Source organism: Oncorhynchus kisutch, linkage group LG13 (genome assembly GCF_002021735.2).
Source record: "Oncorhynchus kisutch isolate 150728-3 linkage group LG13, Okis_V2, whole genome shotgun sequence".
NCBI classification, from domain to species: domain Eukaryota; kingdom Metazoa; phylum Chordata; class Actinopteri; order Salmoniformes; family Salmonidae; genus Oncorhynchus; species Oncorhynchus kisutch.
The window spans coordinates 11,369,705-11,396,274 of record NC_034186.2 but is presented as its reverse complement, the minus strand read 5'-3'; the positions used below and the strand labels follow the sequence as shown (position 1 = coordinate 11,396,274).

The 26,570-nt window shown below is 44.3% G+C and overlaps 1 protein-coding gene across 7 annotated transcripts in view; it reads right to left on the bottom strand.

The window, feature by feature from the left end:
• The window catches only part of mast2 (microtubule associated serine/threonine kinase 2), a 293,284-nt gene that overhangs the window by 218,117 nt on the left and 48,597 nt on the right, over window positions 1–26,570 (bottom strand). For all 7 annotated transcript variants that reach the window (XM_031785589.1, XM_031785590.1, XM_031785594.1 and 4 more), the window contains exons 2-3: window positions 3,973–4,114; window positions 3,735–3,880 (exon numbers count right to left, since the gene is read on the bottom strand). In XM_031785589.1, the coding sequence (XP_031641449.1) occupies window positions 3,735–3,880; window positions 3,973–4,114 (288 nt within the window). The remainder of the gene's footprint in view (window positions 1–3,734; window positions 3,881–3,972; window positions 4,115–26,570) is intronic.

Sequence of the window (26,570 nt, the reverse complement as noted above, 5' to 3'; positions counted from 1 at the left end):
AGGGAAGACACCAACATACCATATTGAGCAATGGCTTCAGGCTGACAGTATATTAAAATGGGCCATTCAGGCTTAAGGTGACTATGACTTCAGGCTGACAGTATATTAAAATGAGACATTCAGGCTTTAGGTGACTATGACTTCAGGCTGACAGTATATTAAATGGGCCATTCAGGCTTTAGGTGACTATGACTTCAGGCTGACAGTATATAAATGGGCCATTCAGGCTTTAGGTGACTATGACTTCAGGCTGACAGTATATTAAATGGGCCATTCAGGCTTTAGGTGACTATGACTTCAGGCTGACAGTATATAAATGGGCCATTCAGGCTTTAGGTGACTATGACTTCAGGCTGACAGTATATTAAATGGGCCATTCAGGCTTTAGGTGACTATGACTTCAGGCTGACAGTATATAAATGGGCCATTCAGGCTTTAGGTTGCATCGATCTCATAGCCATTAGCTACAGTACAGGACAAGATAGGTTCAGGTGTTTCACAAATAAGCATATTTACTGAAACTATATATATATATATAAAACAGATTCAAACTCCTCTTTAGCAAGACAGAGAGACAGACAGACAGGAAAAAATACAAGTGGTTGTTGTTTACTGGAAGCTGACTAGCCTATTACTGAGGAGTTCATCTAACAGAGGTTTCTATAGCTAGCTGCTGTAATTATGCTAGAAGAGATACCAGGAGAAGAGAAGGGGAGCGGGGTCAAACCAGGAGAGTAGGGGAGTGGGGTCAAACCAGGAGAGAAGGGGAGCAGGGTCAAACCAGAAGAGAAGGGGAGCAGGGTCAAACCAGAAGAGAAGGGGAGCGGGGTCAAACCAGGAGAGTAGGGGAGCGGGGTCAAACCAGGAGTAGGGGAGCAGGGTCAAACCAGAAGAGAAGAGGAGCGGGGTCAAACCAGGAGAGAGGGGGAGCGGGGTCAAACCAGGAGAGTAGGGGAGCGGGGTCAAACCAGGAGAGTAGGGGAGTGGGGTCAAACCAGGAGAGTAGGGGAGTGGGGTCAAACCAGGAGAGAAGGGGAGCGGGGTCAAACCAGGAGAGTAGGGGAGCGGGGTCAAACCAGAAGAGAAGGGGAGCGGGGTCAACCAGGAGAGAAGGGGAGCGGGGTCAAACCAGGAGAGTAGGGGAGCGGGGTCAAACCAGAAGAGGAAGGGGAGCGGGGTCAAACCAGGAGAGAAGGGGGAGCGGGGTCAAACCAGAAGAGAAGGGGAGCGGGGTCAAACCAGAAGAGAAGGGGAGCGGGGTCAAACCAGGAGAGAAGGGGAGCGGAGTCAAACCAGGAGAGAAGGGGAGCGGGGTCAAACCAGGAGAGAAGGGGAGCGGGGTCAAACCAGGAGAGAAGGGGAGCGGGGTCAAACCAGGAGAGAAGGGGAGCGGGGTCAAACCAGGAGAGAAGGGGAGCGGGGTCAAACCAGGAGAGAAGGGGAGCGGGGTCAAACCAGGAGAGAAGGGGAGCGGGGTCAAACCAGGAGAGAAGGGGAGCGGGGTCAAACCAGGAGAGAGGGGGAACGGGGTCAAACCAGGAGAGAAGGGAGCAGGGTCAAACCAGAAGAGAAGGGGAGCAGGGTCAAACCAGGAGACAGGGGGAGCAGGGTCAAACCAGGAGACAGGGGGAGCGGGGTCAAACCAGGAGAGTAGGGGAGCGGGGTCAAACCAGGAGAGAGGGGGAGCGGGGTCAAACCAGGAGAGAGGGGGAGCGGGGTCAAACCAGGAGAGATGGGGAGCCGGGTCAAACCAGGAGAGAGGGGGAGCGGGGTCAAACCAGAGAGAGGCGGGAGCGGTGCAAACCAGGAGAGATGGGGAGCGGGGTCAAACCAGGAGAGATGGGGAGCGGAGTCAAACCAGGAGAGATGGGGAGCGGAGTCAAACCAGGAGAGATGGGGAGCGGAGTCAAACCAGGAGAGAAGGGGAGCGGAGTCAAACCAGGAGAGAAGGGGAGCGGAGTCAAACCAGGAGAGAAGGGGAGCGGGGTCAAACCAGGAGAGATGGGGAGCGGAGTCAAACCAGGAGAGAAGGGGAGCGGAGTCAAACCAGGAGAGAAGGGGAGCAGGGTCAAATAAGGAGAGAAAACTTTAATAAACTGGCTAATGAGAAATATAATAAACGATGATTATTTGCTCGTCTAAGATTGCTCTGCAGGTCATATTTCCAGTTTAGAAATCGCTTCTACAATTTCCTGTGGGCTGCATTACGCAATAGCTGTGGATACATTCAAAAAAATATATATTTTTTGCAAGCCTCTTATTATGTCATTCACACAAGCCACAATGAACCGGTTTTACTAATCTGATAAACAGCTTCTCAGTGAGACGTGACAACCCAACTCCTCATGTTATCACTGTCACAGACGGAGTCATTACCAACCACACACACCATTAGTTGGTATTTGCGTCGGACGGTCGTTGGCTACTTAACATTTTAATTCCTTGTTTTGACAAAAACCTAAAACTTTCCCTGGCCTCTCATTCACCCTGTAATGTTATTGTGAACCAGCTTGCTATAGACCAAGCTGTGAGTGTGTAGAACAACATGCAGTAATAGATTGTATACTGTGCCAACACAACCCAATGCTGAGATACTGCCATCTACTGGTACATTGAACACCCAAAGACAGTATTTTATGGAGGTACAGTAATGTACCAGCACTTCCATACACATGCAGTAGGTGTCGCCCTAGTGCTGCGATAGCTTGTAACAACCATACAGTCTATAGATGCAACACACACAACTGTAGGGATAGACACAGTGTGTGGCTCTCAGTGTGGTGTATGGGCAGACAGACTGTGGGTGTGTGTGTGTGCTGAGTGGGTGTCAGTGAGGGCAGAGCAACCAGCTCCTGACTGGTGGATACAGACAGCCTGACTCATCAGTCTGCCTGCATAGAAGAGCAATCGTGGACAGCACTGTGTACTGCCTGGCTAGATGGATGGAGCTGTCCACCATAGATGGAGCAATCAAATGGATAGGTTAGAAAATACTGATGATTAATACAAAGCTTCATCCTTATTGATTTATAGGGACGGGAGAAAAACAAGGAATAATTTAGTCAGTAAGTCATCACTGTGTGTCTCTCGGAATGAATATAGTTTGTGTATGTGTTGTGTCTGTTGCGTGTGTGCATCTGTTGCGTCTGATGCATGTGTGTGTGTCTGCTGCGTGTGTGTGTGTCTGACGCGTGTTTGTCTGCTGCGTGTGTCTGTTGTGTGTGTGTTGTGTGTGTGTCTGTTGTGTGTCTGATGCGTGTGTCTGGTGTGTGTGTGTTGTGTGTCTTCTGCGTGTGTCGTGTGTCTGTTGTGTGTGTGTCTGATGTGTGTGTGTGTCTGCTGCGTGTGTCTGATGTGTGTGTGTGTCTGCTGCGTGTGTCTGATGTGTGTGTGTTGTGTGTGTCTGCTGCGTGTGTCTGTTGTGTGTGTGTTGTGTGTGTGTCTGACGTTTGTGTCTGCTGCGTGTGTCTGTTGTGTGTGTGTTGTGTGTGTGTCTGACGTTTGTGTCTGCTGCGTGTGTGTCTGACGTTTGTGTCTGCTGCGTGTGTGTGTTGTGTGTGTGTCTGACATTTTTGTCTGTTGTGTGTGTGTCTGTTGGGTGTGTGTCTGCTGCGTGTGTCTGTTGTGTGTGTGTCTGTTGGGTGTGTGTCTGCTGCGTGTGTCTGTTTGTTTGTGTGTGTGTCTGCTGCGTGCGTGCGTGCGTGCGTGCGTGTAGTAGAAGTAGCAGTACACACCAGTCCTGCAGTGAGTGATGGTGCAGACTGGCCCAGGGACTGGTTCCTCATGCGGAGCAGGTTGTTGGGGGATTCTCCAGGAGGCTGCCAGGCTAGCTGACTCACCCCACCCTGCAAACTGCTGGACAGGGGCAGGAGCTGCTTACCTAGGGGGGAGGAAGAACAAGACAACCAGGCTCAAATACTGAACAACAGAATTGTGTGTGTGTGTGTGTGTGTCTCTCTCTCTCTGTCTTACCGGTCATAGCCATGCTGCTACGGCGAGTACGGCCGTCATCCTGGCTGAGCTGTCGGTGTAGTTTGGTCTTATTGGCGGCGGGGGACAGGTCAGGGTTACTCAACTTCCTGAACAACAGGGGAGGGGGCGCAGCAAACTCCTTCTACAGACAGAGAGCGAGAGATGGAAGGGAAGAGAGGGAGGATGGAGAGACGAGCAGAGAGAGGGAGAGACGAGCAGAGAGAGGGAGAGACGAGCAGAGAGGGGGAGAAACGAGCAGAGGGGGAGAGACGAGCAGAGAGAGAGAGCGGGACGGGGAGGGAAAGGAGAGAGCGAGGAAGGTGAGCGAGAGAGAGGGACCGGGGAGAGAGAGCATAATGGGGAGGGAAAGGAGAGAGAGAGTAGGAGAGAGGGATTGGGTGGAAAAGGAGAGAGAGCAGGAGAGACGGGGAGGGAAAGGAGAGAGAGTAGGAGAGAGAGGGATTGGGAGGGAAAGGAGAGAGAGTAGGAGAGAGAGTAGGAGAGACGGGGAGGGAAAGGAGAGAGAGGGATTGGAAGGGAAAGGAGAGAGAGTAGGAGAGAGAGGGATTGGGAGGAAAAGGAGAGAGAGTAGGAGAGAGAGGGATTGGGAGGGAAAGGAGAGAGAGTAGGAGAGAGAGGGATTGGGAGGAAAAGGAGAGAGAGTATGAGAGACGGGGAGGGAAAGGAGAGGAAGAAGAGAACAAAAGACAGGCCTATTAAAACAATTAGCTCCAATCCCAACAAGTAAAGTAAGCTGTCCCAGTCCGTGTGAGTATCCATCTCTGAAGCTATTCAACAGTGAACACCACAGCAAAGCCAACCAAACCCCAGTCAGTCAGTAAACGGCCCCTGGCCAACCAAACCCCAGTCAGTCAGTAAACGGCCCCTGGCCAACCAAACCCCAGTCAGTCAGTAAACGGCCCCTGGCCAACCAAACCCCAGTCAGTCAGTAAACGGCCCCTGGCTAACCAAACCCCAGTCAGTAAATGGCCCTTGGCCATCCAAACCCCAGTCAGCAAATGGCCCCTGGAGGCCCTTGGCCAACCAAACCCGTCAGTCAGTAAATGGCCCCTGGACACAGCAAGGCCATAGAGTGCAGAAAAAACACAGACACTGGAGCCACTGCTAACAGCGCCTCTACACACACACATCCCATAAAACACTGATCAAACAGGGGTTTAAAGCACAAACACAGGAAGATCTGATTTTAAAATCAGTTGTAAAGGGGTGGACAGTTCCTGAAATGAGATATTGATTTTGTCTGTTGAGACCAAATCCAACAGAGATCACCAGAGAGAGGCACATGGAGGATGTGATATACAGCCAAGTTAGATGAGTCAGGCCTATTTGTTTTGCTTCGATGGCCTCGGAAACATCCGTCACCGTGGAAACCTGGCTTGGCTGAGGTCACTTCCAACAGACCAACCCCTGGCGTCGTAAGGAGGAGTGGTCCAGAAACATCTGGAGTGTCAGACCACCACCCCTCAGGGTGGGCTTATTTAGTTAGTTTTCCGAAATATGCTATCTTCAAAAAGTAAGAAAGTTGGTGCAGATCGATCATTCAGGCCAGGTGCTTGCAATCATGACGAGACAAATAGCTAATGTTAGCGAGCTAGTGAAATTACAACGTGTGACTAAAACCAGTGCGGCAAGCAGTTGCCTGCATAAACGTTTTCAGTCATCAGGGCATGCCATTTACAGTTGAAATGCATAGCCAATACATGTTTTATTGAATAACAGCAAACATTGTCGTAATGAACAGCTAGCTTGTACTTGTCATAATATACTCTCATTGCGAGGTTGCCATAAAGCAGGGCTGTACAACTCCGTTCCTGGAGAGCTACCGTTTTCACTCCAATCCTAATCTAGCACACCTGATTCTAATAATTAGCTGGTTGACAAGATGAATCAGGACAGCTACAACAAAGGTTTAAGTGAAAACCTCCAGGAACATGGTTGGAGAGCCCTGCCATAAAGTTACTTGATCTTTGGCTGTTGTAAACACTAGTAAATCTACTCAAGATAAATGCTGACACCTAGTGGTGGCATTACGAACAGTGCAGTTTCAGATAGAGTTGAATTCATTCAACCAGCCACCCGTTGTGGTTTAGCACAAATACTTTTGCATACTTCTCATCCACTGCCATAGATAGACACATCTTTAAGTTGAACCTAAGAAGGTATACTAAACGTTTATACTAAAGTTTCGTATTTACTGTCGTATTTATAAAGGACATTAGAGGTCGATCGATTAATCGGAATGGCCGATTAATTAGGGCCGATTTCAAGTTTAAATAACAATCGGTATTTTTGGACACCGATTTGGCAGATTTTTTTATTTATTTTTTACACATTTATTTTATCATTATTTAACTTGGCAAGTCAGTTAAGAACACATTCTTATTTTCAATGACGGCCTAGGAACGGTGGGTTAACTGCCTTGTTCAGGGGCAGAACGACAGATTTTTACCTTGTCAGCTCAGGGGATTCCATCTTGCAAAATTACAGTTAACTAGTCCAACACTCTAACCACCTGATTACATTGCACTCCACGAGGAGACTGCCTGTTACGCGAATGCAGTAAACCAAGGTATGTTGCTAGCTAGCATTAAACGTATCTTATAAAAAACAATCAATCAATCAATCATAAATCACTAGTTAACTACACATGGTTGATGATATTACTAGTTTATCTAGCGTGTCCTGCGTTGCATATAATCGATGCGGTGTGTATCGTTGCTCCAATGTGTACCTAACCATAAACATCAATGCCTTTCTCAAAATCAATACACAGAAGTATACATTTTTAAACCTGCATATTTAGCTAAAAGAAATCCAGGTTAGCAGGCAATATTAACCAGGTGTCACTTCTCTTGCATTCATTGCACGCATAGTCAGTGTGTATGCAACAGTTTGGGCTGCCGAATTTGCCAGAATTGTACGTAATTATGACATAACATTGAAGGTTGTGCAATGTAACAGGAATATTTAGACTTATGGATGCCACCCGTTATATAAAATACGGAAAGGTTCCGTATTTCACTGAAAGAATAAACGTCATGTTCTCGAGATGATAGTTTCCTGATTCGGTCATATTAATGACCTCAGCCTCGTATTTCTGTGTGTTATCATGATATAACTAAGTCTATGATTTGATAGAGCAGTCTGACTGAGCGATGGTAGGCACCAGCAGGCTCGTACGCATTCATTCAAACGGCACTTTCATACGTTTGCCAGCAGCTGTTTATGACTTCAAGCCTGTCAACTCCTGAGATTAGGCTCATGTAACCAATGTGAAATGGATAGCTAGTTAGCGGGGTGCGCGCTAATAGCGCTTAAAATGTCACTCGCTCTGAGACTTGGAGTAGTTGTTCCTCTTGTTCTGCATGGGCCGCGGCTTTTGTGGAGCGATGGGTAACGAGGGTGGCTGTTGTGGTTGTGTTCATGGTTCGAGCCCAGGAGCGAGGAAATAGGCACTACTAAAGTGCCTATAAGAACATCCAATAGTCAAAGGTTAATGAAATACAAATGGTATAGAGAGAAATAGTCCTATAATTCCTATAATAACTACAACCTAAAACTTCTTACCTGGAAATATTGAAGACTCATGTTATAAGGAACCACCAACTCATGTTCTGAGCAAGGAACTTAAACGTTAGCTTTCTTACATGGCACATATTACACTTATTTTCTTCTCCAACACTTTGTTTTTGCATTATTTAAACCAAATTGAACATGGTTCATTATTTATTTGAGGCTAAATTCATTTTATTGATGTATTATATTAAGTTAAAAGATGTGTTCATTCAGTATTGTTTTAATTGTCATTGTTACAAATGTAAAAAAAATATTTAAAAAAAATAGTCCGATTGATCGGCATCTGCTTTTTTTTGGTCCTCCAATAATCGGAATCGGTGTTAAAAAATCATAATCGGTCGACCTCTAAAGGACATAGTTGCTTTTTGGTGGATATCCTGTAAACCACAAATGAAATGTTATTAAATAATGTTATTGGTAATATTTAGTTATCATTTGTCATAATTTAGAGCAGTGGTCACCAACCAGTCGATCACCAAATATTTCTGTAAAAAAATTAATGTAAAAAACTACGATAAAGCCTTCTGTTGCAATTTATTTTACATGAATTTCGCACTGTTGACAGTGGGTGGACCTGATTCAGCAGCTCTGGCATCGGGAAAGCAAAGTGTTCCCGTTTCATGTTTCTGAAGGCAACCTCCCTGCTGCTGCCTCCCCCTCAGACTGACCATCAGAAGCAAATCAGTCCAGTAAAAAAAATATATATATATACAGTGGGGCAAAAAAGTATTTAGTCAGCCACCAATTATGAATGTTCTCCCACTTAAAAAGATGAGAGAGGACTATAATTTTCATCATAGGTACACTTCAACTATGACGGACAAAATGAAAAAAAAATCACATTGTAGGATTGTTAATGAATTTATTAGCAAATTATGGTGGAAAATAAGTATTTGGTCAATAACAAAAGTTTCTCAATACTTTGTTATATACCCTTTGTTGGCAATGACAGAGGTCAAACATTTTCTGTAAGTCTTTCACACACTGTTGCTGGTATTTTGGCCCATTCCTCCATGCAGATCTCCTCTAGAGCAGTGATGTTTTGGGGCTGTTGCTGGGCAACACGGACTTTCAACTCCCTCCAAAGATTTTCTATGGGGATGAGATCTGGAGACTGGCTAGGCCACTCCAGGACCTTGAAATGCTTCTTACGAAGCCACTCCTTCGTTGCCCGGGCGGTGTGTTTGGGATCATTGTCATGCTGAAAGACCCAGCCACGTTTCATCTTCAATGCCCTTGCTGATGGAAGGAGGTTTTCACTCAAAATCTCACGATACATGGCCTCATTCATTCTTTCCTTTACACGGTCCCTTTGCAGAAAAACAGCCCCAACGCATGATGTTTCCACCCCCATGCTTCACAGTAGGTATGGTGTTCTTTGGATGCAACTCAGCATTCTTTGTCCTCCAAACACGATGAGTTGAGTTTTTACCAAAAAGTTATATTTTGGTTTCATCTGACCATATGACATTCTCCCAATCTTCTTCTGGATCATCCAAATGCTCTCTAGCAAACTACTTTTTTTTAACCTTTATTTAACCAGGCAAATCAGTTAAGAACACATTCTTATTTTCAATGACGGCCTGGGAACAGTGGGTTAACTGCTTGTTCAGGGGCAGAACCACAGATTTGTACCTTGTCAGCTCGGGGGTTTGAACTCGCAACCTTCCGGTTCCTAGTCCAACGCTCTAACCACTAGGCTATGCTGCCACCCCAAACTTCAGACGGGCCTGGACATGTACTGTCTGGCACTGCAGGATTTGAGTCCCTGGCGGCGTAGTGTGTTGTGTGCTTTGTTACTTTGGTCCCAGCTCTCTGCAGGTCATTCACTAGGTCCCCCCCGTGTGGTTCTGGGATTTTTGCTCACCGTTCTTGTGATCATTTTGACCCCACGGGGTGAGATCTTGCGTGGAGCCCCAGATCGAGGGAGATTATCAGTGGTCTTGTATGTCTTCCATTTCCTAATAATTGCTCCCTCAGTTGATTTCTTCAAACCAAGCTGCTTACCTATTGCAGATTCAGTCTTACCAGCCTGGTGAAGGTCTACAATTTTGTTTCTGGTGTCCTTTGACAGCTCTTTGGTCTTGGCCATAGTGGAGTTTGGAGTGTGAGGTTGTGGACAGGTGTCTTCTATACTGATAACAAGTTCAAACAGGTGCCAATAATACAGGTAACGATTGGAGGACAGAGGAGCCTCTTAAAGAAGACGTTACAGGTCTGTGAGAGCCAGAAATCTTGCTTGTTTGTAGGTGACCAAATACTTATTTTCCACCATGATTTGCAAATAAATTCATTAAAAATCCTACAATGTGATTTTCTGGATTTTTTTTCTCATTTTGTCTGTCATAGTTGAAGTGTACATATGATGAAAATTACAAGCCTCTCATCTTTTTAAGTGGGAGAACTTGCACAATTTGTGGCTGACTAAATACTTTTTTGCCCACTGTATATTATGGTCACTCAGCTGTGCCTCACAAGTTATAAAACAAATTATATTTTACCAGTATGATCATTTACCTATATTTTACTTTAATTTCAAAATGGTCTGAGAATAACAAAATTGGCAGTGCAATTTAAACATAGTTAATATGCTACAGAACCATTTTTAATTGGTGAATTTTAATTTGCGAATGTTGCATAGGCTTGCGTTTTTAAACGGAGGATCTGGACTCAGAAAGGGATCTGGACTCAGAAAGGGATCTGGACTCAGAAAGGGATCTGGACTCAGAAAGGGATCTGGACTCAGAAAGGGATCTGGACTCAGAAAGGGATCTGGACTCAGAAAGGGATCTGGACTCAGAAAGGGATCTGGACTCAGAAAGGGATCTGGACTCAGAAAGGGATCTGGACTCAGAAAGGGATCTGGACTCAGAAAGGGATCTGGACTCAGAAAGGGATCTGGACTCAGAAAGGGATCTGGACTCAGAAAGGGATCTGGACTCAGAAAGGGATCTGGACTCAGAAAGGGATCTGGACTCAGAAAGGGATCTGGACTCAGAAAGGGATCTGGACTCAGAAAGGGATCTGGACTCAGAAAGGGATCTGGACTCAGAAAGGGATCTGGACTCAGAAAGGGATCTGGACTCAGAAAGGGATCTGGACTCAGAAAGGGATCTGGACTCAGAAAGGGATCTGGACTCAGAAAGGGATCTGGACTCAGAAAGGGATCTGGACTCAGAAAGGGATCTGGACTCAGAAAGGGATCTGGACTCAGAAAGGGATCTGGACTCAGAAAGGGATCTGGACTCAGAAAGGGATCTGGACTCAGAAAGGGATCTGGACTCAGAAAGGGATCTGGACTCAGAAAGGGATCTGGACTCAGAAAGGGATCTGGACTCAGAAAGGGATCTGGACTCAGAAAGGGATCTGGACTCAGAAAGGGATCTGGACTCAGAAAGGGATCTGGACTCAGAAAGGGATCTGGACTCAGAAAGGGATCTGGACTCAGAAAGGGATCTGGACTCAGAAAGGGATCTGGACTCAGAAAGGGATCTGGACTCAGAAAAGGTTGGTGGCCACTGATTTAGAGTATCTGTTTATTCCACCTTTTTAAAAAAACAAGAGTTTTGCCTCCCATAAAATCAGTATCAGTATCAGACCCAAAAATCCCATATCGGTCGGGCTCTAATCCTAACAATCACAGAGCAACCCAGAGGAATACAACTGCAACAACACACACTGACACCTGCCATTCAATAGTTCAATCTGTGTCTATGACTCCAACAACAAGCTATTGTATGGCCTTCGTAATTCACAACAAACAAAGGCACATTATGAAACATCACCCGTCTGACTAACATTTCCTTGTGCATGATGGGGCAGAATCAGAGCAGGTCTCCCTGTTCAGTAATACTGCAATCTCCCTAGGGCAGCATTTCCATCCAGCCATGGAGCCCCAGCCCTGGTCAGGTCTGGTCTGGTCAGGTCCCGACAGAGAGACGAGCACCAGGCAGGACCAGAGGAAGGGGGGTAAGGGGCAGGGACTGTGGCTGAAGAGAGTAAGGGTTGGGGATGATAATCAGCTTGGGCTGTGGTGAGAGACAGACAAGCAGGCAGGCACATGAAGCGGGGAGGAGAGCTTCATGTACAGCATGTTCAGTGCCTCCACCACTGCTTTTCACTCCTTCACACTTAGGTGGTATAGTCAGGCTTCAGATATTGAGGAAAAATAAAAGCTGGGAAATTAACACATACAGCTAACTACCAATATAAAGGAAACGCCAACATAAAGTGTCTTAATAGGGCGTTGGGCCACAACGAGCCGTCAGAACATCTTCAATGCACCCTGGCATAGATTCTACATGTGTCTGGAACTCTATTGGAGGGATGCGACACCATTCTTCCACAATAAATTCTATCATTTGGTGTTTTGTTGATCGTTGTGGAAAAAGTTGTCTCTGGCGCCACTCCAGAATCTCCCATAAGTGTTCAATTGGGTTGCGTGACTGACACACACACACACACACACACACACACACACACTAAACCCCCTTTACTAATTTGAGACTCTCCTCTGTCTAAGTTCTAAGATCTCTTCTTCTAGCCATGGTTCCCAATATAATGGGCAACTGGCCATTTTTATACATGACCCTAAGCATGATGGGATGTTAATTGCTAAATTAACTCATAAACCACACCTATGTGGAAGCACCTGCTTTCACTATACTTTGTATACCTCATTTACTCAAGTGTTTCACTAAAAGTCACTAAAAGTGGCAGTAATAAAGCCTCTCTTGAAAAAGCCAAACCTTGACCCAGAAAATATAAAAAACTAAATCGGCCTATATCGAATCTTCCATTCCTCTCAAAACATTTAGAAAAGGCTGTTGTACAGCAACTCACTGCCTTCCTGAAGACAAACCATGTATACGAAATGCTTCAGTCTGGTTTTAGACCCCATCATAGCACTGAGACTGCACTTGTGAAGGTGGTAAATTACCTTTTAATGGCATCAGACCGAGGCTCTGCATCTGTCCTCGTGCTCCTAGACCTTAGTGCTGCTTTTGATACTATAGATCACCACATTCTTTTGGAGAGATTGGAAACCCAAATTGGTCTACACGGACAAGTTCTGGCCAGGTTTAGATCTTATCTGTTGGAAAGATATCAGTTTGTCTCTGTGAATGGTTTGTCCTCTGACAAATCAACTGTAAATTTCAGTGTTCCTCAAGGTTCAAGGTATATTTATATATATAATATTTTCCCTCTTGGGGATGTCATTCGAAAACATAATGTTAACTTTCACTGCTATGCGGATGACACACAGCTGTACATTTCAATGAAACATGGTGAAGCCCCAAAATTGCTAGAAGCATGTGTTTCAGACATAAGGAAGTGGATGGCTGCAAACTTTCTACTTTTAAACTCAGACAAAACAGAGATGCTTGTTCTAGGTCCCAAGAAACAAAGAGATCTTCTGTTGAATCTGACAATTAATCTTAATGGTTGTGGTTGAGTTTTTCCTAGCCACCGTGCTTCTACACCTGCATTGCTTGCTGTTTGGGGTTTTATGCTGGGTTTCTGTACAGCACTATGAGATATCAGCTGATGTACGAAGGGCTATATAAATACATTTGATTTGATTTTGATTTGATTTCCTTAATTTTGGCAGTTACCTTTACAATCAGCTTTTAAGGGCATTAGATATTTAACAGGGGATTTCAGTGTGTAAACCAGCGTAGTTGGATATGTCCTTTAGCCCCAGGAGGTTCTGTAGAGGAGGGTACTGGAGCCGACAGCAGCTAGTGTTAACAGGCACACGCTCTCCCACCCTCTCTTTATTTCTCCCTCTCTTTCTCTCTCCCCGGTGAAAGCTCCTTATGCTTGGCTCACGTTACTCCTTTGTGGCATTGCATGACTCCTCATCTCCTTCTCTCTACCTCCTTCCTCTCCCCTTTTCTCTGGTCCAGATGTTTTCCGTAGTGAGTGGTCTCATCACTGGTTCCTGGCAGAGTGTCTCCTTCCTGCCCCCTCAACCAAGGTTTCTCCACTGAGGTTTCCTCTGGGCCGCTCCAACCGTCATACTGACTTACCCTGGCTGACACCCCGCTGCCTCAATGGGTCATACGCAACAGCCTGAGACTGAACAGCCGGACTCCTAGGCAGGCAGCCGGACTCCTAGGCAGACAGCCGGACTCCTAGGCAGCCAGCCGGACTCCTAGGCAGCCAGCCGGACTCCTAGGCAGCCAGCCGGACTCCTAGGCAGCCAGCCGGACTCCTAGGCAGCCAGCCGGACTCCTAGGCAGCCAGCCGGACTCCTAGGCAGCCAGCCAGACTCCTAGGCAGCCAGCCAGACTCCTAGGCAGCCAGCCAGACTCCTAGGCAGCCAGCCAGACTCCTAGGCAGCCAGCCAGACTCCTAGGCAGCCAGCCAGACTCCTAGGCAGCCAGCCAGACTCCTAGGCAGCCAGCCAGACTCCTAGGCAGCCAGCCAGACTCCTAGGCAGCCAGCCAGACTCCTAGGCAGCCAGCCAGACTCCTAGGCAGCCAGCCAGACTCCTAGGCAGCCAGCCAGACTCCTAGGCCCGAGACTCCTAGGCAGCCAGCGAGACTCCTAGGCAGCCAGCGAGACTACTAGCCAGCGAGACTACTAGCCAGCGAGACTACTAGGCAGCGAGACTACTAGGCAGCGAGACTACTAGGCAGCGAGACTACGACGTGAGCCTGGAGTGTGATCAGGAAAATGAAGTGTTCTCACTCAGGTTCATCAAGGCAAGTGTAGGCAAGTATGGACTCACAGATGCATTGGACAATGGCTGATCACAAGCTCTACAGCACTAGGTTAGTGTTTTGTGTCCCTTTATGTTGCAGTGAACTCTGGATGATATAACGTGGGCAGTGTGTGTGGTATGATATATTCATTAGGGATGCACTGCGGATTTCTCCTCAGTCTGGACGTAATCAGGCTACCGAAAGAGCATACAGTGCCTTGCGAAAGTATTCGGCCCCCTTGAACTTTGCGACCTTTTGCCACATTTCAGGCTTCAAACATAAAGATATAAAACTGTATTTTTTTGTGAAGAATCAACAACAAGTGGGACACAATCATGAAGTGGAACGACATTTATTGGATATTTCAAACTTTTTTAACAAATCAAAAACTGAAAAATTGGGCATGCAAAATTATTCAGCCCCTTTACTTTCAGTGCAGCAAACTCTCTCCAGAAGTTCAGTGAGGATCTCTGAATGATCCAATGTTGACCTAAATGACTAATGATGATAAATACAATCCACCTGTGTGTAATCAAGTCTCCGTATAAATGCACCTGCACTGTGATAGTCTCAGAGGTCCGTTAAAAGCGCAGAGAGCATCATGAAGAACAAGGAACACACCAGGTAGGTCCGAGATACTGTTGTGAAGAAGTTTAAAGCCGGATTTGGATACAAAAAGATTTCCCAAGCTTTAAACATCCCAAGGAGCACTGTGCAAGCAATAATATTGAAATGGAAGGAGTATCAGACCACTGCAAATCTACCAAGACCTGGCCGTCCCTTTAAACTTTCAGCTCATACAAGGAGAAGACTGATCAGAGATGCAGCCAAGAGGCCCATGATCACTCTGGATGAACTGCAGAGATCTACAGCTGAGGTGGGAGACTCTGTCCATAGGACAACAATCAGTCGTATATTGCACAAATCTGGCCTTTATGGAAGAGTGGAAAGAAGAAAGCCATTTCTTAAAGATATCCATAAAAAGTGTTGTTTAAAGTTTGCCACAAGCCACCTGGGAGACACACCAAACATGTGGAAGAAGGTGCTCTGGTCAGATGAAACCAAAATTGAACTTTTTGGCAACAGTGCAAAACATTATGTTTGGCGTAAAAGCAACACAGCTCATCACCCTGAACACACCATCCCCACTGTCAAACATGGTGGTGGCAGCATAATGGTTTGGGCCTGCTTTTCTTCAGCAGGGACAGGGAAGATGGTTAAAATTGATGGGAAGATAAATGGAGCCAAATACAGGACCATTCTGGAAGAAAACCTGATGGAGTCTGCAAAAGACCTGAGACTGGGACAGAGATTTGTCTTCCAACAAGACAATGATCCAAAACATAAAGCAAAATCTACAATGGAATGGTTCAAAAATAAACATATCCAGGTGTCAAAGTCCAGACCTGAATCCAATCGAGAATCTGTGGAAAGAACTGAAAACTGCTGTTCACAAATGCTCTCCATCCAACCTCACTGAGCTCGAGCTGTGATAGAGACATACCCCAAGCGACTTACAGCTGTAATCGCAGCAAAAGGTGGCGCTACAAAGTATTAACTTAAGGGGGCTGAATAATTTTGCACGCCCAATTTTTCAGTTTTTGATTTGTTAAAAAAGTTTGAAATATCCAATAAATGTCGTTCCACTTCATGATTGTGTCCCACTTGTTGTTGATTCTTCACAAAAAAATACAGTTTTATATCTTTATGTTTGAAGCCTGAAATGTGGCAAAAGGTCGCAAAGTTCAAGGGGGCCGAATACTTTCGCAAGGCACTGTACAGTGGGCGATGTCATCAGCACTCCTCACACAAGTCTTCAGAAAACGTATGTTTTGGGACCGAGACACACCTTTTCATTATAAAAGGTAGAGAAAATACACTCCTCCAGTGTGAGGAATGTGTTTGCTGGCCTAATAAATGCCAGCTAGCTAATATTTACAACAACTCTTTTTTGTTTGGCTAGAGTTATGCTAACCCGTTTACAGTCCATTTAGCGTTGCTGGCTAGCTACAGAGGTTAGCTGGCTAGATAGCTACAGTAGTTACCTACTGCCATCAGTTGTTGTTGTGTTATCATATTTTGCCTTGTTCCACCGTTTGTAAAAACACACACTGGCATTTGAATATAGCGCAGGAAAAGGGAATCCAGACACAGGTCCATGAACAGACCTCTATGATCAGAATACTAAAGCTGCATCAACTGTCAAGTCTAGACACAGCCAGTGTGTGAAAGATCCAGCGAGCGTTAAGTGCAACCCCAGCACGGTGAAGCCCCACTGGCCGCCTCTGGCTGGGATGTGATGGATCACAGTTGTCACCACACAGCCATCAAGGCAGTCAGCATCCCAGCCCAGCCAGACTGATAATCCCTCACACACACACACACAGCCACCAAACACGGCAAGGACAGAATATTTCAAATTCACAGACAGACTAAACAGCTAGCATACACAATATTAAGGCTGTCCCCGACAAAATATATATATATATATTGGTCAACCAAGTGTCAACTGCTCTTTCGACCAATCGATTGGTCTACATTTTAAAATGTGTATCTTTCCATATACAGTACCAGTCAAGTTTGGACACACCTACTCATCCCAGGGTTTTTCTGAATTTTTACTATTTTCTACATTGTAGAACAATAATGAAGACATACAACTATGAACTAACACATATGGAATCATGTAGTAACCAAAAAAGGGTTAACATATTTCAGCTAGGGGGCACTATTTTTATGTTTGGATAAATAACGTTCCCCAAGTAAACGGCCTATTTCTCAGGCCCATATGCTAGAATATGCATATAGAAATGCATAGAAAACACTCTAAAGTTTCCATAACTGTCAAAATATTGTCTGTGAGTATAACAGAACTGATATTGCAGGCGAAAACCTGGAAGTGCTGTTTTTCCTGAAAGCTCTCTGTTCCATTGCCAGCCTTCGCTCCATTTAAAGGGATATCAACCAGATTCCTTTTCCTATGGCTTCCCCATGGTGTGAACAGTCTTTAGACATAGTTTCAGGCTGTTATTTTGAAAAATGAGCGAGAAAGATCACATCGCGTCAGTGGATGGCTGGGTGCCAGCTTGAAACAGACATTTCTCTCTCTCCTATTGAAGAAGCTACAGTCCCGGTTGAAATATTATCAATTATATATTGTAAAAACAACCTGAGGGTTGATTATAAAAACCGCTTGACATGTTTCTACGAACTTTACGGATACTATTTGGAATTTTCGTCTGCAATGTCGTGACCGCTCGAGCCTGTGGATTTCAGAACGTAACGCGCCAACTAAATGAAGGTATTATGGATATAAAATCATCTTTATGGAACAAAAGGAACATTTATTTTGTAACTGGGAGTCTCGTGAGTGCAAACATCCGAAGATCATCAAAGGTAAGCGATTTAATTAATTGCTTTTCTGACTTTCGTGACCAATCTACTTGGCTGCTAGCTGTTTATAATATTTTGTCTACTGAGAGATGTCCTTACATAAATGCTTGGTATGCTTTCGCCGAAAAGCTTTATTGAAATCTGACGCGCCAGGTGGATTAACAACAAGCTAAGCTGTGTTTTGCAGTATTGCACTTGTGATTTAATGAAAATGTAATATTTTTAGTAATTTAATTTGAATTTGGCGCTCTGCAATTCAGCGGATGTTGACGAAAATGATCCCGTTAACGGGATGGGTGCATCAAGAAATTAACATTTTCTGCTAGTTAGTTTTTGCTACCATGTGGGTTTTAGCTTGCATGAGCCTGCTAACTATGGAGTGCTAATTCGCCTGTTTCCATACATTTCGTTTTAAAACCTGTATCTTACAAAGGAGTTGTTTAATCTAACTATTTATCTGTACATGGAATTGTATCTGGGGTTGTTTTCCTAATTTATACAGGTAAATGCCATGGGCACTATCTGATGTGTGGAGACATTTCACTGCAGCTAATGTAGGAGGAAAAGCTGTGTACATTTGCAAATACTGTGCCAAATCATATGTGAAGAATGCAACAAAGATGCAGAATCATCTGACCAAGTGCATAAAGTTCCCTCAGCGCTCACAACAAGCAACCTCTGACAAAAGTCCCTCTACTTCTATTTGAGGTGAAAATTCTGAATCAGACACCTTATCGATAGCAACAGCTCATGGTCCTCCTGGAATCAGAAGGTTTTTTGTGACTCAATGGAGGAACGTAGTCAGAGAAATGCTGATGAACGTCTTGCTCGAGCTGTGTACGCAACTGGTTCACCTCTGATGATCACAGGCAATGTGTATTGGAAGAGATTTCTGAATGTTCTTCGCCCAGCATACACCCCTCCAACCAGACATGCTTTATCTACTCATTTGCTAGATGCAGAGTTCAACAGAGTTCAAGTGAAGGTCAAGTAAAGGCCTGTTTTTCTTTTGAAGCCAGAAGAGGGCTAGTATCAGCTACATTTATGCCTTTACTAGACTATGGGGATATTTTATATATGAATGCTTTGGCTCAGTGTCTGAGATCAATTGACACTCTTTACCATGGCACTTTGAGATTTATTTTAAACTGCAAAACCCTTACGCACCACTGCACTTTGTATACCAGGGTTGGCTGGCCTTCTCTAGTCACTCGTAGGCTCAGTCACTGGTATACTTTTATTTACAAAGCCATTTTGGGTTTACTACCTTTTTATTTGTGCATTTTTATTGTTCAGAAATGTGGTGGGTACTCTCTTTGTTCGCTAGACTTTATCCTGCTAACTGTTCCAAATGTCCGAACTGAATTTGGAAAAGGGGATTTTATGTACTCTGCGCCATCGTCTTGGAACACCTTACAAAATCATTTTAAACTGGAAGAACTTGTCCCGATTGGTGTTTTTAAATCACTGATGAAGGATTTTGAGGCTGATTCCCTGATCTGTCAATGTTTTTTTAATTTGCTGATTTATACTCTTATGAATTCAATGGTTTTTTAGTAGACTTGTAGTTTTTCATGTTGTCCGTCTGTAATTTTTTTATAATGAGCGAAGATTTTGGGTGAATAGTTTTTTGCTGCCTATCTTGGCCAGGGCACTCTTGAAAAAGAGATTTTAATCTCAATGAGCCCTTCCTGGTTAAATAAAGGTTTAATAAAAAATACAAATACATCATAGAGGAAGCAGTCATCTCAAATGGTGGTTGAATGTTCCTGGGCAAGGAATACTTAACTACATCATCTCCAACCCCTTAACCAGTATTCTACAAGACCACAGACAAAGTCAAACAGATACACCGGTCTCTACATTGCAGATGAGCTGAAGGCCGTCATCAATGACCTTGGACCACAGAAGGTATTTGCACTGGTGACAGACAATGCTGCAAACATGAAGGCTGCTTGGTCTAAAGTGGAGGAGTCCTACCCTCACATCACACCCATTGGCTGTGCTGCTCATGCATTTAATCTGCTCAAGGACATCATGGCACTGAAAACAATGGATACACTCTACAAGAGTCAAGGAAGTGGTTAGGTATGTGAAGGGTCATCAAGTTATAGCAGCAATCTACCTCACCAAGCAAAGTGAGAAGAATAAGAGCACCACATTGAAGCTGCCCAGCAACACCCATTGGGGTGGTGTTGTCATCATGTTTCACAGTCTCCTGGAGGGGAACGAGTCTCTCCAAGAAATGGCCACATCACAGTCTGCCGATATGGACAGCCCCATCAAGAGGATCCTCCTGGATGATGTATTTTGGGAGAGAGTGGTAAGCAGCCTGAAACTCCTGAAATCTATAGCAGTAGTCATTGCACGGATTGAGGAAGACCATGCCACCCTGTCTGATGTTCAGACTCTGCTTGCAGAGGTAACAGAAGAAATCCGTACTGCCCTGCCCACTTCACTGTTGCTCCACGCAGAGGAAACTGCAGTTTTGAAATACATCAAAAAGTGTCAAGACTTCTGCCTGAAGCCCATACATGCCACAGCAAGCATGCTGGACCCCAAGTATGCTGGCTAGAGCATCCTGTCTGGTGCAGAGATCAACAAAGCCTATGGTGTCATCACTACCATGTCTCTCCACCTTGGCCTGGATGAGGACAAGGTTCTTGGCAGTCTGGCGAAGTACACTTTCAAGCAAGGGCTTTGGGATGGAGATGCAATATGGCAGTCGTGCCAACATGTATCATCAGCCACCTGATGGGAGGGACTTTGTGGATCTGAGGCTCTTTCCCTGTTGCCTCCATCATCCTCCAAATCCCACCAACATCAGCCGCCTCAGAGCGCAACTGGACCTTGTTTGGGAACACACACACAACAAAGCACGCAAGAGGCAACAGGCTGACCAATACAAGGATATTCAATATTCCCTTTCTTTTGTTGTTCAGTGAAATCATCCCATGTGAAGAGTCAACGCATTTAATTCAACTACTAAATAGTTGTTGTTTTTTCCTATTGGAAGGATTCAATCACTTGCGATAATGTATTTTTATGATAAGGTTAAAGGTTTATGTTTCTGTCTCCATATGATGGTAAATATATCCAATGCAAAAAACATCTACATTTAAATGGTAATATTAATTTAGATATTTTTCATAGAAAGTTTCCACCTCTGAATATTCCCCAAAATGTGCAACCCTAGTCTGAATACTATCTGAAAGCACTATTGACATGTACAGTGCATGCTAGTGTGGATATTAATGCATTTGGCTGTGCTGGAGTGAGAGCACTAGGTAGGAGCATGGTGAAGTCATCATTGTTTGTTCTGCCAACGGTTATGGCCTCTGCTTCGTGTCATCATGCCGTCTTCAACAGAACAGCTAAACTAACATTCCCCTGGTGTGGCTGGTCTGCTCTATGTCGGAACAGCACAGTGGAGACGACAACAACAAAACACTAAGAACTAATGACTCTAGTCTAACTGTCCTGTTATCTACATCCAGCTTCATTATACTGTGTAACTGTTGTTAAAGGTGCCTGCAACAGTTCAGCGCTGGGTTCCTGTTTACATAGTGATTACACAGATATAAATCTATTTTTTAGTTTATACACACCGCAAATTATTAATCAGAACTGGTGGCATTAGAGCCTGCGGTGTCAAGCCAAAGGTTTCTGTTGACAACTGACTGCAGTATGTAACAGCCATGGCTTGTAGAGCTCATAGACTTTCTGAGGCCGAATATCTTCTGCATATTAATGTGTATAAACACGCATCAGCCTCTCCCAGCCAGACTAGAATCATCCATTCTCATTCCACTAGAGTTAACGCACACTCATGTCCCGTCACACCTGCTTAGGCTGGGAAAGATGACTCATTACCCAGGTAGGCCTATACAAGCCTTGTTAGAGAAATACCGCTGTTGTGCTGAGGGAATCAGCATATCAACTTAGGGGGACATATGTTGATGTAACACCCCAAAAAGGGAGGCAAAATACATCACTATGGGGCTGAGATCTATCAGCTGACAGGACAGTCCCCTTTATTATCATACATTCTGCATAATGAGATAGAGTGCAAGGCCAGAAGAGAGGATGGGGGGGAGGGGGAGCCTGGGGCAGCACAATTCCATCACTGACACAGAAGAGGAAGGAAAACCAGTCTCTCTTTAATGGGGTTCCCTCCTCCTCCTCTCCTCCCACTCCATTCTCAGTGGACCTACAGGCTTGGTGGTATTTTATTATTTGCCCAACATTCATCTTGTGTCGCGTGTCCACAGGCTCAGAAGGCCCCCATAATGCAATGTGCACATCTAAAATCTATCACATCTGTCAACAGGGGGGGGTGGGGGGAGAAGACACACACATATATATATATATACTTATTTTCCACCATAATTTGCAAATAAATTCATTAAAAATCCTACAATGTGATTTTCTGGGGGGGAAAAAAATCTCATTTTGTCTGTCATAGTTCAAGTGTACTACCTATGATGAAAATTACAGGCCTCTCATCTTTTTAAGTGGGAGAACTTTCACAATTGGTGGCTGACTAAATACTTTTTTGCCCCACTGTATGTATGTATGTATGTATGTATGTATGTATGTATGTATGTATGTATGTATGTATGTATGTATGTATGTATGTATGTATATATATATATATATATACACATATATACACACATATATATACACACACACACACACACACACATATATACACACATATATATACACACACACACACACACACACACACACACACACACACACACACACACACATATATATATACACACACACACACACACACGTCTCTGTCTACTCCCCCACCCACACAGTTGAAGTCGGAAGTTTACATACACCTTAGCCGAATACATTTCAACTCCGTTTTTCAGAATCCTGACATGTAATCATAGTAGAAATTCCCTGTCTTTCGTCAGTTAGGATCACCACTTCATTTTAAGAATTTGAAATGTCCGAATAATAGTAGAGAGAATGATTAATTTCAGCTTTTATTTCATTCAACACATTCCCAGTGGGTCAGAAGTTTACATACACTCAATTAGTATTTGGTAGTGTTGCCTTTAAATTGTTTATCTTGGATCAAACGTTTCGGGTAGCCTTCCACAAGCTTCCCACAATAAGTTGGGTGAATTTTGGCCCATTCCTCCTGACAGAGCTGGTGTAACTGAGTCAGGTTTGTAGACCTCCTTGCTCGCATGTGCTTTTGCAGTTTTGCCCACAAATGTTCTATGGGATTGAGGTTTGGGCTTTGTGATGGATACTCCAATATCTTGACTTTGTTGTCCTTGAGCCATTTTGCCACAACTTTTGAAGAATGCTTGGGGTCATTGTCCATTTGGAAGACCCATTTGCGACCAAGCTTTAACTTCCTGACTGATGTCTTGAGATGTTGCTTCAATATATCCACATCATTTTCCTGCTTCATGATGCCATCTATTTTGTGAAGTGCACCAGTCCCTCCTGCAGCAAAGCACCCCACAACATGATGCTGCCACCCATGTGCTTCACGGTTGGGATGGTGTTCTTCGGCTTGCAAGCCTCCCCCTTTTTCCTCCAAACATAATGGTCATTATGGCCAAACAGTTTTATTTTTGTTTCATCAGACCAGAGGACATTTCTCCAAAAAGTATGATCTTTGTGCAGTTGCAAACCGTAGTCTGGCTTTTTATGGCGGTTTTGGAGCAGTGGCTTCTTCCTTGTTGAGCGGCCTTTCAGGTTATATCGATATAGGACTCATTTTACTGTGGATATAGATACTTTTGTGCCTGTTTCCTCCAGCATCTTCACAAGGTCTTTTGCTGTTGTTCTGGGATTGATTTGCACTTTCGCACCAAAGTTCGTTCATCTCTAGGAGACAGAACGGCTGCGTGGTCCCATGGTGTTTATACTTGCGTACTATTGTCTGTACAGATGAACGTGGTACCTTCATGCATTTGGAAATTGCTCCCAAGGATGAACCAGACTTGTGGAGGTCTCCAATGTTTTTTCTGAGGTCTTGGCTGATTTCTTTTGATTAACCCATGATGTCAAGCAAAGAGGCAATGAGGTTGAAGATAGGCCTTGAAATACATCCACAGGTACACCTCCAAATGACTCCAATGATGTCAATTAGCCTATCAGAAGCTTCTAAAGCCATGACATAATTTTCTGGAATTTTCCAAGCTGTTTAAAGGCACAGTCAACTTAGTGTATGTAAACTTCTGACCCCCTGGAATTGTGATACAGTGAACTAAAAGTGAAATAATCTGTCTGTAAACAATAGTTGGAAAAATTACTTGTGTCATGCAAAGTAGATGTCCTAACCGACTTGCCAAAACTAGTTTGTTAACTTCTTATGGCTTGGGGGCAGTATTTCGATGTCTGGATGAGAAGCGTGCCCAAAGTAAACTGCCTGTTACTCAGGCCCAGAAGCTAGGATATGCATATAAATTGTATATTTGGATAGAAAACACTCGAACGTTTACAAAACTGTTAAAATAATGTCTGTGAGTATAACAGAATTGATATGGCAGGCAAAAACCTGAGGAAAATCCATCCAGGAAGTGGGATTTTTTTTATGTGGGTATTTTCAATTGAATGCCTATACAGGATCTAATGAGTTAGAGTTAGGACCTGGATTGCAGTTCCTATGGCTTCCACTAGATGTCAACAGTCTTTAGACATTGTTTCAGGGTTGTTTTGTGAAAAATGTAGAAGAATGAGACCCTTTTTGTCAGTGGACTGAGGAAGAATGCAGAGCTGCGTGACCGATTGCGCGCCCTTCATTGTTTTTCCTTTCTATTGAATATGTTATTGTCCGGTTGAAATATTATCGATTATTTAGAGAATTGACAACCTGAGGATTAATTATACAAATCTTTGACATGTTTCGACAAACTTTACAGGTACTATTAGGATGTATTCATCTGCATGTTTCCGACCGTCTTAGAGCCAGTGGATTACTGAACAAAACACGCCAACAAAACTGAGTTTTTGGGATATAAAGAGGGACTTAATCAAACAAAATAAACATTTATTGTGTAGCTGGGACTCGTGACTGCAACCATATGAAGATCTTCAAAGGTAAGTGATTAATTTTAGCGCCATTTCTGACTTTTGAAATTCCTTTACTTGGTTGTAAAATGTTTGTATGCTTTTGTAAGCGAGGCGCTGTCCTCAGATAATCGCATGGTATGTTTTCGCCGTAAAGCCTTTTTGAAATCCGACAAAGGGCTGGATTAACAATAAATTCATCTTTAAGCCGATGTATAACACTTGTATTTTTTTATGAATGTTTATTATGACTATTTCTGTATTTTGAATTTGGCGCTCTGCAATTTCACCGGATGTTGTCGAGATGGGTCACTAGCGGAATGCCTGCGCCAGAAAGGCTAACAAGAAATGTGTGGCGTGGTTGAAAAACAAGTTTTAATGACTCCAACCTAAGGTGTATGTAAACTTCTGACTTCAAATGTGTGTGTATATACACATATAAATTCATATAAATAATTGCTGGTGCTATGGACTAAGCTCCAGGTACACTAGTACAGTCTGGTAATCAGAGCAAAGCTACGACCTGTAGTACAGATGTTCCTCATTTAATCAATGTCTCCCCATCACTCCTTTCCCGCCCCCTCTCTGCTGGGCTGGGCTGTGCAGGTCCGAGCCGGAGGGTGACTGAGTGGATTGAAGCCCTGGCGTTAGCCTAGTGCAGGTGAGGCGTGCTGAAGGCAGCCAGTCCAGGGTTCACAGTGCTGCTCTAAACAAACATGGGAGATACAGCGAGCACACACACAATGCTGCTATTGTTCTGAGGTCAGGTGATCAATTCATAAAACATCCCCACCATGACGCCTGTTTTTTTTCTCTCTCTCTCTCTCCCTCTAAGGGGCTTTATTGGCATGGGAAACATGTCTTAACATTGACAAAGCAAGTGAGGTAGATAATATACAAAAGTGAAATAAACAATAAAAATTAACAGTACACATATAGAAGTTTCAAAACAATAAATACATTACAAATGTCATATTATACATATATACACTGCTCAGAAAAAATAAAGGGAACACTAAAATAACACATCCTAGATCTGAATGAATGAAATATTCGTATTAAATACTTTTTTCTTTACATAGTTGAATGTGCTGACAACAAAATCACACAAAACTTATCAATGGAAATCAAATTTATCACCCCATGGAGGTCTGGATTTGGAGTCACACTCAAAATTCAAGTGGAAAACCACACTACAGGCTGATCCAACTTGGATGTAATGTCCTTAAAACAAGTCAAAATGAGGCTCAGTAGTGTGTGTGGCCTCCACGTGCCTGTATGACGTGCCTGTATGACCTCCCTACAACGCCTGGGCATGCTCCTGATGAGGTGGCGGATGGTCTCCTGAGGGATCTCCTCCCAGACCTGGACTAAAGCATCCGCTAAACTCCTGAACAGTCTGCAGTGCAATGTGGCGTTGGTGGATGGAGTAAGACATGGTGTCCCAGATGTACTCAATTGGATTCAGGTCTGGGGAACGGGCGGGCCAGTCCATAGCATCAATGCCTTCCTCTTGCAGGAACTGCTGACACACTCCAGCCACATGAGGTCTAGCATTGTCTTGCATTAGGAGGAACTCAGGGCCAACCGCACCAGCATATGGTCTCACAAGGGGTCTGAGGATCTCATCTCGGTACCTAATGGCAGTCAGGCTACCTCTGGCGAGCACATGGAGGGCTGTGCGGCCCCCCAAAGAAATGCAACCCCACACCATGACTGACCCACCACCAAACCGGTCATGCTGGAGGATGTAGCAGGCAGCAGAACGTTCTCCACGGCGTCTCCAGACTCTGTCACGTCTGTCACATGTGCTCAGTGTGAGCCTGGTTTCATCTGTGAAGAACA